Source organism: Propithecus coquereli, unplaced genomic scaffold (assembly GCF_000956105.1).
Source record: "Propithecus coquereli isolate 6110/MARCELLA unplaced genomic scaffold, Pcoq_1.0 Scaffold173, whole genome shotgun sequence".
Classification (NCBI taxonomy): domain Eukaryota; kingdom Metazoa; phylum Chordata; class Mammalia; order Primates; family Indriidae; genus Propithecus; species Propithecus coquereli.
In genome coordinates this window covers 2,578,465-2,595,985 of record NW_012141969.1, presented here as the reverse complement: position 1 = coordinate 2,595,985, position 17,521 = coordinate 2,578,465, and the positions used below count along the sequence as shown (strand labels likewise).

The 17,521-nt window shown below is 40.1% G+C and overlaps 1 protein-coding gene across 1 annotated transcript in view; it reads left to right on the top strand.

The window, feature by feature from the left end:
- Nucleotides 1-6,394: 6,394 nt before the first annotated feature.
- OTC (ornithine carbamoyltransferase) overlaps nucleotides 6,395-17,521 on the top strand; it is a 55,744-nt gene continuing 44,617 nt past the window's right edge. Inside the window, exon 1 of the mRNA XM_012642085.1 lies at nucleotides 6,395-6,684. Coding sequence (XP_012497539.1) covers nucleotides 6,608-6,684 — 77 coding nt within the window. The 5' untranslated portion in view covers nucleotides 6,395-6,607. The remainder of the gene's footprint in view (nucleotides 6,685-17,521) is intronic.

Sequence of the window (17,521 nt, the reverse complement as noted above, 5' to 3'; positions counted from 1 at the left end):
TTTTAGAAAACAACTGGATTGTTTAAATGTCCCTTGTTGCTTTGAATAAACAGGCATGATTGTGAATTTTAACTGGTAAAGAAAGTAGTGGCCATGGTAGTGAAGAGATTTTATGATCCATTTTTATTATACTTCTTCGTTACAGTGGAAGACAATAATCACCCTTGGCATTTACAGAGTCCTTTGTATTTTCGAAGTACCTGATAATCATTAATTACTTTATCTCATTTGCATCTTAAATAAGATAGGTGGGTTAGCATGACAGGGTCACAGAAGCACAATAAAATATTAGAAACTTGAAATGTTAGGCAGTTGAAGTACTGAAGGAGAACAAAGTTCTTGGTTTTCATATCATTTAGGGGAAAAAGGAAAAGAGAGAAGAAAACACATCATAAATCCTCACTGAGAAACACTGTTTCTTTCTTTCTTTCTTTCTTATTTTTGCTTAGTTTAGAGAACAACAGTGTTATTTGAAATCACATTTTTTAATACAACTCCAGAGAGTAGATGAAAGAAAGCCCAACACCTCAACATTTGTATTTCTAGGAAAGTGACTAGAATAAGCCAACACAACTGGGCCAGGGATGGGAGCTCTCACCACATGTACTGATGGTAGTAATTAACAAAAGCTAACATTTATTGAACATTGAGCCAGGTACTGTGCTATAGTACTCTACATCCATTATCACATTTCATTCTTGCAACTACGCCACAAGTAGGAGCTGCTAGTACCACCAGTTAACAGAGGAGGAAATTGAGGCTTACAGAGGCTGAGTAATTTGCTCCCAATAAACAGCTCCCCAACCTATAACTGAATCCCAAACACTTAGATTAATTCTCCTTATACTGCTTCCCAGATTATTTGCTTATTTCTTAATAATAGTACATTCTATAACAATTGAAGGTGATCTGGGAATCCATAAATTAAATGGTTCTCTGGGAGAAATGATGCTGAACTCCAGTTGAAAAATTCTGGAGGAAGAAATCAGTTACAGTAAGTGTCTGGCCTCCATGAACGAGAGTCCAGATGTTCAACAGAATCCCATGAAAAGGATTTATTTCTCTTTTGTATTGAAGACAAGATTCCCATAGTCTATCTTCCAGACTCTGGATAAGTGCCATCTTTACAGGCCACAGAGTTGTCACAGTGGAGCATCCTTAAGATAAGGAGTCTGTATTTAACCAGTAACTTAAGGTGAGGGTAGAGCCTGGTTTAGTAGATGTGACCCTAATAAAACAATTAAGAATAGGTCAAGAGCACTTCCAAAGTAGGATCTGGAGAGAGGCACCAACCACAAAGAGGACTGTAGGTTTCACCGAGAACTAGAAATGGGCAGGGAAGGCATTCGCCCAGTAGTGACTTTTGAGGCCATCACAGACGTGTGTCCTGGGCTCAAGGGGAGAATATTGACATGGAAATTATTACTGAGACAGTGCTTCTAGTCTAAGCCATAGTCAGCAGGAAGCAATGTCAGTCATCTCACCGGGCCCCTGTCACTCAGAGCCTGGAAATATTTGGTAGTCCCATGGAGCATCGGGATGATTGTTGGGACACTTCTGAACTTTGAACCTCTGTGATTTCCCTGTTTGTTCAATGCATGATAGCCTTTGGTCTGCTAATAATTCTCCTTTATGCACAGCTTGACCTCTGTACTTCCAAGGGGAGGAATTGGAATCAGCCTATGGGAGAAGAGATAGCCCTAGGATTCTGGGTGGAAACTTGAGCAAATAAAAGGGTACCCCTGAAAGAGAACGTCACCCTTGGTATCTCATCTGTCTCTGACACAAAGTTGGATCATTAACCTCATTTATTTACCCTTTTCCTTCCTCATAAATTACATTGTACATTAACTAATCTTGTCGTCTATTTTGAGATTTACCAGATTGCAAAATAAGAAACACTAGGTATGAAAACTTGAGACTTTTGTCTCTATCTAAAATCTAGAAAATCCTGGATTCTGCTTAAAACCAACAACTTCCAGAACAAATGATTAACAGAAGAATGACTTCAATGAAAATGTAGTCTCTATGACAAGAGATGAGAGATTATACTTGAATTTGTTGATCAGCATTTCAGGCTCTGTTCAGAATTTTGGTCTTCATGGTGGACTCTGTCTACCTTCTTCAAATGCCTCGATTGAAAAAGTATGGTGGGAAAAGGGGTGGAGAGGAAGTCAGAGATAAAATTCACTGATTTCACAATTTGCCCTAGGGCCTGCCTGTTTTAACAAATACTTAGTGGTGATGTAGCAAGAAAATGCCCCTGAATTGGTTCTCAATGAAAGCATTTCCCCTCTCCGTTGTGTTGCTGTTTTATAAGACCTGTGACTTTTAACTTTTGGGTGTTTGTACACTGGTGGGTATTGATTGTTCTGTTCCATGTATAGAACACTTTTAAGCATTTCTTGTTGGGCAGGTCTAGTGATGACAAATTCCCTTATTCTGTTGAAGGAGACTAAAGTTAGGACCCCATTCCTTTCTGGCTTGTAAGGTTTCTGTCGAGAAGTCTTCTGTTAGTCTTAAGGGTTTTCTTGTATAAATTACTTGATGTTTTTGCCTCATAGGAGTTTTGACTCATAGGAGTTCCTCCTTACATTGACTTTGGCCAGTCTGATGACTATATGCCTTGGTGATGCCCTTTGTGCAATGAATCTCCCAGGTGTTTGTTGAGCTTTTTGTATCTAGATGTCTAAATCTCTAGCAAGACCAGGGAAGCTTTCCTCAAGTATTCCCTCAAATGGATTTTCCAGGCCTTTTGCTTTTTCTTCACCCTCAGGGATGCCTATGATTCTTATATTTGGCTGTTTTACGTAATACCGTATGTCTTGTAGATTTTGTTCATTCCTCTTGATTCTGCGTTTTTTATCTTTGACTGACTGGGTTAATTCAAAAGAATTTCTTCAAGCCCTGAAGTTCTTTCTTCTGCTTGATCTAGCCTATTTTTAACACTTTCTACTATGTTTTGTATTTTCCTAAGTGAATTTTTCATTTCTATAAGTTCTATTTAATTTTTAAAAAAATATTTAGTAAATATTTCATTCATTTCCTGAATTAATATTCTGGTTTCTTTGAGTTGGTTTTCCATTTTCTCTTGGATTTCATTGAGCTTCCTTGTAATCCATACTTGAAATTCTTTTTCTGTCACTTCAGTATTTTCATTTTGGTTGGGATCCATTGCTAGAGAGCTGGTGTGCTCCTTTTGGGGGAGAGGGTCATTTCACTCTGATTTTTCATACTTCCAAAGTTCTTGTGCTTGTTCCTTCTCATCTAGAGCAGCTGCCACTTCCTGTTTTTGGATTTTCTTTTGTCTAGATGGGACTGTTTTTCCCCCTCACTCTTAAGTGTGTGCTGTAGCATATGTTGGGTAAGGACTTTTGGCTTTGCCTATGGGTACCTTGATGGAGGTCTAGGTTCTGGATGGATACTTTGGTTATAGATATCCTTAGTGTGGTGGTTTTCTCAATTGCTAGTTATTTGTAGGCTGTAGCGGTGGTGTACTATATGTATGGACAGATTCCATTTCTCTTGTCAACAAGGGGAGATGGAAGTCTTTGAAATCCTTTCTCTTTCCCTAGCCCTGTGGTCTTCTGAACAGTATTAATTATATTGTGACACTCAGTTTAACCTCTAAGTCAGCAGGTGGCATTCATGCGTAAGAGTCAGCCATGCCCTTATGACTAAATCAGTAAATGCTGTAATTAGCTGTATAAGTTGTCCTCCTTTTCCTGCAAGATGCTGCCTGCAGGAAAGAGCCAGCTGCAGTGGTGTTTTGTAGGACCTATGGCTGGCTCTAGTTGATTTGAAGAAGTGCTGAATGCCCCAGGTGGTGGTGGGGGGGCCCTGGAGCTCCCCTGGGCTCCTTCTTATGCTCCACAACAGCTGAGGTGGGTGGAGGAGTGAGCTCGGCAGGGCTGGGTTGAGTGAGCCTGTGTTCAGGTTCCACAAAGGCAGGCACAAGAGCTGTCTTGGCAGAGGTGGAGGGTCAGCTCCCAGGTCACTGGGGAAAGGCACCAGGGAGTGGCCAAAGCAACCCCACCAAGCCAAAAAGTCTGCTTGTTGGAGAGGGGCCATCTGGGATTCACAGACTGGCTGTCAGGAGTGGGTTTCGCTCTTCTCCCTCTTCCCCTCTCCCACGAATTTCCTTCCAGTGTCTGGCTGCAAGCAGCAATCCAAACTAGCTGAGCTCACCAGCAGTGGTGCTGTGGGCTGGGAGTTTTCCTGCTCAGGATCCTGCCCCAGACCAAAAGCACAACTTTCCTGAGAGGGGAGGTATACTCTGCAAGTGCACTGCAGCTTGGATCCATACCACATTCTTCTTCTAGTTCTGTCCATGTGGGCTCCCTCTCCTCCCAAGATTAGTTCACAAATCTCCCCTCCAGGCCCCTGAGCAACTCAACCGAGCCTAAGGATATGGGATCCAGCCTGCAGGCCTGTCCTCTGATTCCCCAAGTTCAATCTTTGTGCCAGGGAGAAGCGTGCTGGTCCCCAATCACCCATGGAGTGTTCAAGTAGACATAATGTCCCTCCACTTCAGGGTATGCCCTGCTCTGTTGGAGCAGCCAAGCGGGCATCACCAGCAGGCAGGGAGCTCACAGTCCGAGTACCCCTTGGTCTACTGCAGGTCTTTAAGAGGAAAGGCATGAGCCCCACTCTCTGTGGGAGCCCTGGTGTGGTGGGCACGCCAACAGAGGGGAAGCAGCTACTCCTGAGAGCTCTGGCTGAATCATCCCTTGGTGCACGCCATCCTGACTCTCATGGGAACTGTCTCAGCTGCGTTGGTAGCTGTGGGTGGGGGAGGGGAAGAAGAGGAGAAGAGTCTGAATGGAGGAGAGCTGGCACGCTGATCCCCTTTGTCCCGAGGGGCTCTCCTGCCTTGCTGTGCTCTCCACTTCCCTCAAGGCAGTCTGCCCTGAATGTCCAAGCTCTGGGATCACACAGTTCCTCTGAGCCCCACTAGCCCGCTTTGGCCACTGCAGTCTGGGCAGGAGTTGGGAAATGTTTGTGTGGGGACCAGTGACAAGAAAACTGAAAGGCTGAAACTCCCTGGGGAGTACAAAAGCACGCAATGGGTGGAAAAGCAGTATGGCGCCCACTGCCTTGGCTCAGGTCTGTGGTGAGGGGAAGCAACCCCAAGGGGGCTGGCAGCCGGTGCTCTGTCCTCAAGAATCTCTCAGTTCACTGGCGGCAGCAGCATTTGGGCTTGTAAGGGTAGAGAAGCTCTCCAACAGTTCAGGAGCCTCAGTCTACCAGAGGTGTGAGGGGAGGAAAAACACTCCCTCCTACCCTTTCCGTGGGGCTCCAAATTCCTCAGGGGTCAATCTCTGCCGAAATCTTGCTCCTTCTTGTTTTGCTGCGCAACTTCTTCCTGTGGAATCTCTGTCAGGTTGTGGCATTTTCCTCTCAGAATTACACCTGTGCTATGTTATTTTTTTTTTCATCTAAAACTTTACCTTCTTTCTGAGACAATCCGGCGACCAATGTCTCTAGTCAGCTATCTTGCCTCCCTCCTAGTTTTTAAATAACACTTGTTGGAATTCTAAAGACTTCTAGTAAATGTTTACCTGGGTTTGCTAAAGTCATATAAATTGACCAGAAGAGACAGCCCCCCACTCCTGCTTCCTACCCTTCCTAGCTTAGAGGACTCCCCCTCCTCTATTATATGGGACTATATTGTTTGAACCTCTCCTATAGACTTGTCTTATGGATATTGATTTACAAATCATATCACCCTTACTTAACTGTAAAGTCTGCAAAGGTGAGATCATCTTCCTTCTCTGAAACCGCAGCCTAGCCCAGTATCTGACACAATAGACTTTGAATCATCTGATTTATAACTTAGGATAAATGAATGAATGTGAAGCTGCAGATGGCCCCTTAGTGACCTGGAGAGGCTGCCAGAGGAGGAGCATGCAGTACCCCCCTGCCACACACACACACATTTCTACTGACTGTGGGCTCCTGTTAGAATCAATAGGTAACTATTTATTTATTGAAGACCTACTATGTGAAAGGCACAAAATGACCTCCAGGACTGAGATCTTTTTACTATCACCTCTCTAAGCTTCCTGCCACCAAAACAATAGCTTCCAGGGCACTTCTTTCTATTTGTTTTTATGGAAAGGATGGGAATTAGATGGAGGAACATGAAACCAATGGAAATACCCAGGAATGTCACGTCTACATCTGGGTTTTTGCACTGCCAGATCACACTTTCTGAATGAGTTATTTCTATGCACCTTCACAGCAGCCAGCACTGCAGTGCCTTGCATATATTATATGCTCAGTGAGTACTTGTCAATTGATTTTGTGCATGCATATGACAGCATAAATATATTATGAAAAATCAGAAGACTGGGTAGCAAAAGAGTCATGATTTCTTCTCAGAAAAATTCCCAGTGGTGGAGCTTGGCGTAAAGTTCAAATGTTCCTGCACCCTGCCCTGCGGTATCTCTAACCAAGGGACTCTGATAAGGGAGCTGAAGGGTGATATTACCTTTGCCCCCTCACTGCAATAGAAAGCATTCTTAGCTGTTAGGTGGCTCCCACTGGCTAACTTGCTGTGGAGTTTTCAAGAGCATAGAATCATCCTTTTCGCTATCAAAAGAAGATGCTGTTTAATTTGAGGATCCTGCTGAACAATGCAGCTCTTAGAAATGGTCGCAATGTCGTGGTTCGACATTTTCGGTAAGTGATTGGCCAGAGATTTGAGTCTGAATTAGGAACCATGGTGATAAATGAAATTATATTTTGCAGAGGAGTGCAGCTACAGAAGGTTTCTTTCTGCAGAGTGTAGTGCTGAACTCTGCTCTACTCTTATTTGAGGCAGCTGTCTCTAATTCCAGCCGAGCTTTGATTTCTTAGTCCTTTTCTAATCAGATTTCATCGTGCACTGTGGGGGAAGCTGACCATGGCAGGTATAACAGATGAAACGTTCTTGACATCTTCTGTTTGTGTACATTCTAAGCAAGCAACTGGCTGAAGGAAATTAAGGGAACTAATTTACACTGGGCCTTCAGCTTGTATTTGGGTTTGCTGGCAAATAATATATCACTGTAAGGTGTTGAGACTAATCAATTCCTTTAAAAAAAAAAAGACTCCAAAAAACAACTAAATAAATACTGACAAAGCTTCTGCAAAGGAGATTTATATGTGATGGGTATAGCAGTATTTTTATTTTTTATAAAATCCGGATTTGCAGTCCATCCCTGGAATTCTTGGTGGCATGTGCAAAGGAGGCTGTCTCCAATGAATTCATTATAAAAGCTTACATCCTGTTTATAGCTATTAAGCATGTGGTTGAAGATGGCATGGAGTGTGTCATTGGGGAAGGGGAATGGAACAGGGGAGATGAGTTAGCTGGGTAAGCCAGACCATCAGGTGGAGACATTATTGCCAGAATGTTTCTGGAGTAGTTGCATGTTAATAATCAGGTAGAATTTCCCTAAAGCCTATTTGCAACCTAAAGCAACCTCCCTGACTTCCTAAAGGAAGAAGCTTCTGGTCTGAAGTTTTCTCCTGATATTAGAAAGTGGACCTGTGACAGTGTCTCTGAGTCTCCTTTCTCTGGACCACCTGACAGCTTTAGCACCACTTCTTTGGTAAATTAAAGGCTCTTGGAAGCCAGAATGACACTGTAAATGACATTGTAAATTAAACCCATATTAGACCTAGGCGAGACCTCAGAGCCATGGAATAATGCCTTCTCTTGTTTTATAGATAAGGTAAATGGTGCCCAGAGAGATTATGAGGTTTACCAATTAATGCCAGAGTTAGACCATACAACTCAAGAGTATGGAGAAAAGCTCAGGTTTTGGAGTCTAAAGTACTAGGTTCAAGGCCTGGCACCACCACTTGCTGGCTGTATGACCTTGAGCAAGTCACTAAAGTTTTTAGCAATATCGTTTTACCTACAAAATGGGAAAAAGGATAATTCCTTCCCCGCCTGCATTACAGGGTGGTTCAATCATTTATTCAACAAATATGCATTGAACACCTACTTCGTGCCACACCTTGTGCAAGGTGTTGGAGATACAGTGGTAAATAAAGTAATAAGACATTTTATTACAGCCACATGAACTCACGATCCAGCAATAATCAATGAAATAATGTTTGTGAAACCTGTAAAGTAGCAGACCAGTGGTCATTATTTATTTTATTATTCCATCCGACTGAGTTACATCAGATAAAAGTGTGATGAAAATTTATTCCTCAGTTTTCAAGGAATATTCATCACTTAGTTGAAAATCCTCAACTGAATGAATAACCAAAGCTTGAAACTTAAACTTACGCTCCTCAAAAATTACAGAGATGATTGATTTTTTATAATTATTACAGCTTAAATTTTACAAGAAAAGCCTCTTCCAAATAGTTGGGCTTTTTTGATATTTACTAATATTCTATTGTCTATATCCAGTAGCCAGACTACATTTTTGAAAATCCTGGCTAGCTATCTCTCACAGTGCACAGGGGCTGGGGCAAAAGTTTGGCTAAATCAGCCCAAATCTATACTTGCTTTTTAAAAATATGAAAGCCTCGAGTCACCCATGTTGTTAAAACTCAGTAGCGTGAGTCTCTATTGAAAAATGAGATAATGTGGCACGGGCACTTTTCTTTCCTGCTGTATTAGTCGCACTACCTGTCAGCTAGATGAATTCAGAATTGCTGCTCTTCAATAAGACCTACAACCTTTGACAAACCCCTCAACAACAGAAAATTCCCTTGTCAACGCTGCCTGCACTATATTTTCACTTTGATTTTCAGCCTTCCACAGAAATTCAAGTTCTTTTTTCCCCCATATCTCTTGGCAAAGATGGAGGGCCCCTGTTACGTAACATACCACGTGAGTTTACCACTCCAGAGGAACAGGAAATATGTGGTTAGGGTTTGGCAGTGCCACAAGACAAAAATCACACTGTTTTGAAGTGCACATCCATATTGCCCATGGACATGATAAAATAACAGCTTAAGTGAGGCTGAAGCCATCCATACAAGGCCCTGGATCAATCATTTTTAGTCTGTTATTATTTTTTTTTACAGAATCATTAAGATCAAACACCAAGACTGCTGAAAACACCCAATTCACAGGCTTTCCATCTCATGAATAAGGCTCTAGAGCCTGGTTATGTTTGGATAATAGAGAGTGTCCCGTGATTTGTTGCCTATTAGGGAAACCACTTAGAGCTTTTTAAGAAGCCACTAAAAAAATCTCTTTCTTCATCAGAGAAGACCGATTTGTAAGTGCAGTTCAATTTCATCTCACAAATAGAAATTTCTTCAAAGAATATTGAGCTAAGCCACCCAATTCTGTGGAGGTTATGAATTGGAGCCAGAGGTGACCGGTTTTCAGGCATTTCATTCCAGACCTTTATAAGGGCTCACATAACTCATTATGTTCCCTCATTCCTCACATATGCCCATCCATACACACGTGGTCACTCAGACAAAGCGAATACAGGCCATCCCTGTTCTTGCACGGAGGGGAGAAAACAGTGCTCTTTGATTATTCACATTTATGTCAAAATGAATGCCTTTTAAAAAATCATAACTTGACTTCAGAAGACGATGCAAGACATGGGACTAGGAATGGAATGGGGTCATGATGTTTCCCTTGGCCAATAGTAGAATTTTTTGCCAAGTTTGCTATTTTTAGTAATTTAGTAATTTAACTTGGATTTAAAAAGCCAGAGAATTTTTGACAGTTTCAGGTTTCCATCTCTTTAATAGTAGGTCTGTAAAAACCTAGCCCTTATCTGAATTCTTCAATTTTCAGATGAAGAGAAGTTTTATAATTTTGTAATATTGACAATCCAGGGTCTCTTAGCAGCCACCTAGTCACTCAGTTATCAATAATAATTTATATCAAACATGGGTATGTGGCAACAGTGAGGAAAGTTTCAAGTAAATTTTTATTAATAAATTATTATTTTTGTTAATAAGACCGTAAATAAATTGGGAAATGATTTATGTTTTTTTGCACATCAGTGGGATCAGTTCAAATATTTTTGTGAAAATAAAGTTACTGTCCCTTTCATGCATTCTAATATGCCTTTTTGAGAAGAAAAGGAAAGATGGAGTTAAAGTTACACCACTGAGAATTTAAATGGATCCATATGGCTTATGAGAAATCTTATGTTTATAAACTTCATAAGTATTGGGGAAGACAAAGACATGGTATATCAGTGATTTCGTTCACTTTCTTAATTTTTCAGATGAGGAATTGAGGCCAGCGATGGCAAATGACCTTCCCAAGGTCATAGTTTATTCCTTCAGTCCCCAACTCTGGGGCTGCAGCCCGGTACAAGTCCATGGCCTGTTAGGAACCAGGCCACGCATCATCACCTGAGCTCCGCCTCCCCGCCCCATCATCCTTGGAAAAATTGTCTTCCATGAAACCAGTCCCTGGTGCCAAAAAGCTTGGGGACTGCTGGTTTATTTCTAAATATGGGCTGAACTAGGACTATAATTCAAACGTTTAAAGCCATTGCTCTTTTCATTTTACTACTTTTATTACTTTGATCCCTCCAAATTGATCAAGTTAACCAATCTATCTTTGCTGAATATCCTTTTTTACATATAGCCAAAATATCTCAGTAAAGGAAAAAAAAACACAAAGAAAATATGCCTTAACTCTTGCATTACTGCAAGATTAAAGAAACATCAAAATCTCAGCCATAATGCCTACTGGCTCTCTCTTATGCCTCCAGAAGCTAAAGTCTTTATCTCAAATTCTCTCTGGGGATCAGAATATCATTGAACACTAAATTTTTTCCTACTCTGGCAAAGTCAGTTTGTGACTGATCATATTTTACTCAAATCAAGTACTTTCTCTTCCAACAAAACACGTTATACCAGGGAACACATCCAAATCTCCCCCACCCCACAAACAATTTACCAGAGCTGGAAAAGGCAGACTGTAGCAATGAAAGGCTTCATTCTGCCAGTAGTGAATACTCCTCCATTTTCCAGCGAGGAAGATATTTGGGTAAAACTAATACAGGGTCCATTATTGCCTTGGCTTACTTTGTTAACATTCATTGATTTGGGGTTAAGAAATCTCTGTAATTATTTTTCCAAGGAATAAAATGAATATAAGGAAAGGCTCTGGCTGTAACCAAACTGCAAGGACAGTTTTGATAGAGAATTTGTACATGGTTCCCATTATTTTCCCCAACATTGTATCCTCCCTATTATGTGTGGACTAAAGAATGATAATGTGGTTTAGGTCTGGTATACCAAGGAGATTTCTTTTTTACTTCCGGTTTACTTTTCATACACTCTAGTATAAGAGACCAAGCACTTTACAGGAAGACTAAAATAGTGATTTGGACCTGGTTCTGGTGCTTGTGAACCAGAGTAGGCTGCCTCCAATTGAGGCATGGGGTCTCTAGGGGAACTTAATAATCATTTATGCCAGTGATTTTACCTGGCATAAATGTGGGTTTATTCAAGTGTGGGTTTATCATCAAAAAGCAAGAAAATTCTTGAGGCAGACCAGAAAAAAAGGAGGCCTGTGTCAGAGGCATTTCAGTGTGGTACAATTGTGGGACTCTTCTACTTTTCTCTACTTTTTAATGTAGCTTAGGAAAGAGGAGTGGCAGCTGCATTTTGGAGCCAAGGGTAGGTCTATCAGGAGATAGTAAACAGGATAGGAATTTAAACTGGGACCATTGTGTTTGCTTTCCTTCCAGTGATAAATTTTCCTGGTTAGTTCTTGATATCTATGAAAAACAGCTCTTTTTCCCAAGCAAACATTTCCTGCCCCACCTCCTGGATAGAATTGAGAAAGGTGGTGACTACTCTAATGATTTTTCAGTGGTATAAACAGCACGACCTCCTTCACCAGTTGAGGCACAATTTTTTAAAAAAATTTCTGGTTAATCACTCAAGCCCTCACATGATGGTATGATTAGATGTGCAGTATCTACCTTTTACCCTTTTTGTTCCAGGAACTCTGGGGAATTATTCTGTCCAAAAGGGGTTTGTGGAGAGAGGGAACCAAAGTATCAGTATCGTTCACTATTTCTGTACTTCTGATCCAGCCGTTGGGTGCTATGGGCAAACACTGGCACCATCAGGTCTCCTCACCAGTTTTCCAGGGTTTGGCCCTTGATCCACAGTGGTATGCTTAAGACCCAAGGTTATTATGCTCTTGTTTCATGTACTTATGTCCTATCGTTGTTCCCAGTAGCGCAAATACTGTGCCAGAGTTGTTGGGCCCTGGGGGATTTCAGCTTTAGCAACAAACTAGGCCACAGTCAATTATCCTCCATGACTCTTAGGCCTTGTGTTCAGCCTGGGCTACAGCCCATACTTGCTCTGGCCCTAACATTAATTCTATTTGGTGGGGGCGTGTCTTTTCTTGTCATCAGAATTTGGTCAGGACATTGAAGATCCGTGACAACAAATCTCTTCAAATTCAGTTCCAGAAATCTGCTGAATTTCGTACACAAACTGATTTATTTCTGACCTGGAGACTATCATTCATTCATTCATTCATTTACTTAAGAAATATTTATTGAATGCCTACTATATCCCAAATACTGCAATAAGCACTGGGCGTATATTAGTGAATAAAACTGGCAGGGTCCCTGACATTGTGGATTATATAATCCAATGAGAAGATAAAAAGGAAGCAGTAAACAGATACATAAGTATATATCAAAAATTGTGATAAGTGTTATGAACAAAATTAAGGTAAAGTGAAGACTACGCAGGCAGCAGAGTCAGGGGAGGAGCCTCATAGGAGGTGGTATCTACTCAGGCAGCAGAGTCATGGGAGGAGTCTTATAGGAGGTGGTATTTAAGTCCCCAGCCTAAGGATGAGAAGGAGCCAGCCTTGAGAGCTGAGGGGAGAGTGTGCTGGACAGAGGGAATGGTATATCAGAGTCCTGTGATGGGAAAGCATTTGGAGTACAGGCAGCCCTTCCTTTGCATGATCCCATTATGCATGTATTTTAATTACCACAGTTTAGTTAATAACACCAGCCCTCCAAGAACACAGTTCAAATTTCAGTTACCATGATATTCTAATTGTGAATAATTGCATAAAATAAAAATGCCATTGCTAACCCTTCAGTCCACGAACCACTATGCAAATGACACACGATCAGTGACCAGTCACATCACTTCTTTCAAAGTTTAATTATCATTGATCACTGTATCTGTCATTCAGCTCATGTACGGACAGCAAAGAGTATGTAGTCTACCTTCTTTGCTCCCAGTGATAGACCCATAAGCATGTTATGAAAATGGATAATCGAAAGAGGGGATTGCCAGCAGACACAAAAGTGCAGCACAGAAATAAAAAGTTCTAACACTGGAAGTTCAATTTGAATTGGATCTAAGTGAAGTTATAGAAGAAACAGCTGATTGTGCGTTGTTACCCTGTTGCTGTTTGAGGTGTTCTAGACATACAGCCAGAGGAACTTAGTGAAAACAAAGTTATTGACATAAATGCAGAAACTTGTGACAAAAAGGATAAAGCTGTCCCAGAGGAAGTGACACCGGCAAAACACTTTGCATTAAAGGAACTCTCAGGGATATTACACGACACTGAAAGTGCAAAGGATAAATGTTGGAAGTTGATTGAAACTTGGAAATGAGTATGACAATGCACCAAAGCATAGAAAAAAATATTTGTTCTATCCGATAAGTTATATGATGAGAAGGCAAGCACTGTTCAAACTACTACTGATAGAGTTTTTACAAAGAAATAAAGCACTGTCCTTCTCAATGTTTCTAATGTTTTAAATTACAGCATGATAAAGATATATCAGTTTTACTATTCTTTTCACTTCACTACACATTTACAACTGACAATAAGAGAGTTTTTAATGTTTTGACAAAACTTTTTAAAAGTCACAGAACAATTGTGATTTTTTTCTCAGTAATTATTAAGGTTGCTTTGCACAGTATCAGATTTAATGGTTATTTATAGTCCCACATGACCATGCAAAGCCAGAATTGCCTGTATTTTTTTTGGGGGGAGGGAATAGCTTTGGAAAGCATTATGCTAAATGAAATAAGCCACAGAAGGACAAATACTACATGACTTCATTTTTGTAATATATCTAAAATAGTCAAGCTCGTATAATCAGAGAATACAATGGTGGTTGTCAGGGGCTAGAGAGTGGGGGAAATTGGGAGTTGTTAAGTGGATATAAACTTTCAGTTATTCTATTAATACATGAATAAGTTCTAGAGATCTGCTGTACAGCATAGTGCCTATAGTTAACAATAGAGTATTGTGTGCTTCAAAATTTGTGAGCAGAGTAGATGTCATGTTAAGTGTCCTTACTGCAAAACAAACAAACAGAAACACAAAGGGACACAAGGAAACTGAGGCGGGGAAGCTTATCTGCTAACCTTTGTGGGAGATGCAATCCCAGAGCAACAAGAGTGAGAGCAACATTACCAGCACCTGCCATGGAAAGTCTAGAGTCATAAAAAAGAGATTCTTCTGATCACTTGTGGTCTAAGGAAAAAAACTTGAAATAAAGTGTCTGTTCTATATAAATTTGAAAATCAAAGGTTCTTGACAAAAAGGGAAGATTCAAGTAGGATGTTTGTGTATTCTTTCTATCTTTATACTCAAATCTCGTCAGTGGAGAAATGGAAACAGAAACATCTCACAATGCAATCTCAACAGCAGAACATGAATCCTGAACCAAAACACAAGCTTAATCCCACCTCCAATTTAGAAACTTCTTAAAGTGTGTAAGTTCAAATTTGAGAAATTCCTAGAGACCTTTCACTTTCCCTCAATCTGTCTTCCATTGGGGGTGATAAGAACTGGAAGTTGGAGCTTTTGAAGTAGGTGTCATCGGTCCTCCCTTTTCCTGTTTCCTTTCATGGAAATTGGGGAGAAAAGTTTAGTTCCTTGAACATTTTTCTTATTTTTTTCATTTCCAATTCTGTTTCCCTGAGATTCAAGAAGAACAACACAATAAGATCTATGATATTCTCTTAAATAAAGCCTGTAGTCCTGTGAACATTCAGGAGAGAGAGGATATAACAAAAGCCTGCAGAGGCTGAGGATGGGGGAACATATCGAATCCCTGAAATATAGCAGTTTGGAGGCTCGGCTTTTGTGGGCTCCAAGAAAACCAGAAGTCTGAGCTTGGGCTCTAGGCAAAAAATAAGGCCTCAAAATTAGCTCATGAGTTGTTTTTCCTGTTGTTGATGGATATGAGTTCAACAACCATAGCGATGTTTCCCAAATTCCTTGAAACAGAGGGAGTGGGGTTTCCAGGAATGCATTTTTCCCCTTTTAAAATAATTTTGGAGGGAGTCTTAAGCCACTGAATATTAATGTGTTATTTTAAGGCACATTAGAGTCAAGAGAGTGTATCTTCTGTAATTTTATGTTGCTTGGCTCTTATTCCAGAAGAAAAAATATTTCAAATCTGCCCTAAATGTGAATTGGGAAAGATTAAGCTGCCATGCCTCCATTTTAGGTTAGATATGCAAAACCTGTTTTATAATCCACAGAAAAACACTCTAGTTGACCCAGAAAAATGCATGAATATAAGTCAAAGTGTTTACTTCTCAACAGTATCAGTACTTGTATATTCCAGATGTTGCTTAATATTATCACTATTAGCGATAGAATGAAATACATAACCAGAATTCATACGTGAATACAAATTTCCTGCCTAAATGCCATGCCTCCGAAGTTATCAATGAGTGACTACTATGATGGAGAACTTAGACACAGTTTTGCAAGCTTTTTACTAGGGTTCTTGTAGAAGGAAGAACATAAAGGGCTGTAGAAACTTCTTTAGCCAGCAAAATGTTTTTGTATATTTACAAACTTGTTTTTTAAATATTTAGTTCTTTTTAATCTAAATTTTTTAATTTTTATTTTCATATGTTTTGTTATATACATAATCTGTACATAATGCATATAGTAGCACATATATCATAAATAAGTAAATGTACATTATGGATCCATGTTCAGAATTTTTTACTGTTAGGGGTATGTAATAAAAAAAATTGAAGACCATTGCTTTAATGAAATTTCCATTTGGAGAGCCTATGATTCACATATTTTTAAAAGTTGAAGACATTTTTGAAATAGGAGTGTTTACCAAAATTTTGTTCTACATATAAGATAAAAACAGTAATTTCTATTAGTAGGTGAATATGCCATTAATGTCTTACATTAAATCAATCAACCAATTAGCCCACCAACTCACAAACTCTCAATCCTTGTAGAGATTCTCTTCCTTGCTAACTACTAATAGAATCTCTGAAGGGCTGAATCTCACAAAATGTCACTGAAAACATCTATTCACCTACTGAGCATTAAATGAACCAACCAACTCTGCCATAAAGTTAGATATTTAGTAAAATGTTCATTTGTCTAAGTTGTTTGACATCACACAGTGGAAACAACAAATTGAGTGAGTTTGTGATTTTCCTACCTATGATATTGTCATCATTGCCAAAAGGCCCAAATAAATCCCAGCAGAGGATTTACTCTTCATTCCAAGTAGCTCTCTCCTTAAGGTTAGAATTCATGCCTGAAGTTAAGAGGTTAGAATTTGTGGCAGTTATTCTACTCCTAGTAAAATTAATGTTTAGTACCTGTGAACCACAATTTGCCTTTGGTTATTTATAATTTCTAATGGTAGACAATACTAATTATTGTTGAATACAGATAACACTGGGAATAATGAAAGAATAAATGCTGTCCATTTTATAGACCGATTACCCCAAATAATAATTACTGTCATCACAATGTAATAGAATGTTAAAATAGCTCTTTTTCTGTCTTAGTTTCTGCCTAAGCACAATAGGTACTGACCATTCCCTCATTCTCAAATGAGATGCTAGACCACTAAAAATGGACTTGCAAAGCAGATAAGCAAGAATCAGTTTCGCAAGCCCCTTGGTTTCCACTTCCAGCTTATAAAATGTGTTGCAGAAACCAAGCGAGGGGTTGGGGATTAGAAGAGGATTTTTGGAGAGTGTTTCAATTGTGTATGATGTGGCCCCTCCCCATGAAGGGGATACTCATTTCCCACTCCAAGCCTGGAGAAATGGATCCAATGGGACTAATATATCTTCTGTAGGAGAGCTTGGGGACACAGTAAACTGATGTCAGGCCTATATCTGAGAAATCTAAAGTATGAGGGACTGGTTAGCTAGTTGTCGTGATGGCAGAATAAGAGAGGCATCTATACTGGGATGGACCTGACTCTTGTTAGGGCGAAGAACATGGAGAGCTTCCCATGAACCAGTATGGAATGGGAAAGAGAACTAGCATGGTAGTGTTTCAGATCATGACTTCCTGGAGAGGTGGGGAAACCTCAGCAAAAAGAGGCTGGATGTGTTCTCTTGGATGCCAGAGGAAACGTACTGTAATTGTCTGCATCAAGGACTGCTGTAAGAGATTCCTAGTGATCAGGGGGTTCTCCAAAGGACTTCCAAAAGCATCCCACAAGAGAAAGAGTTAGCCTCAAATACCCACACCAATGCTATGTTGCTGGAACAGAACCAGATTTTCACTGTGTCTTAA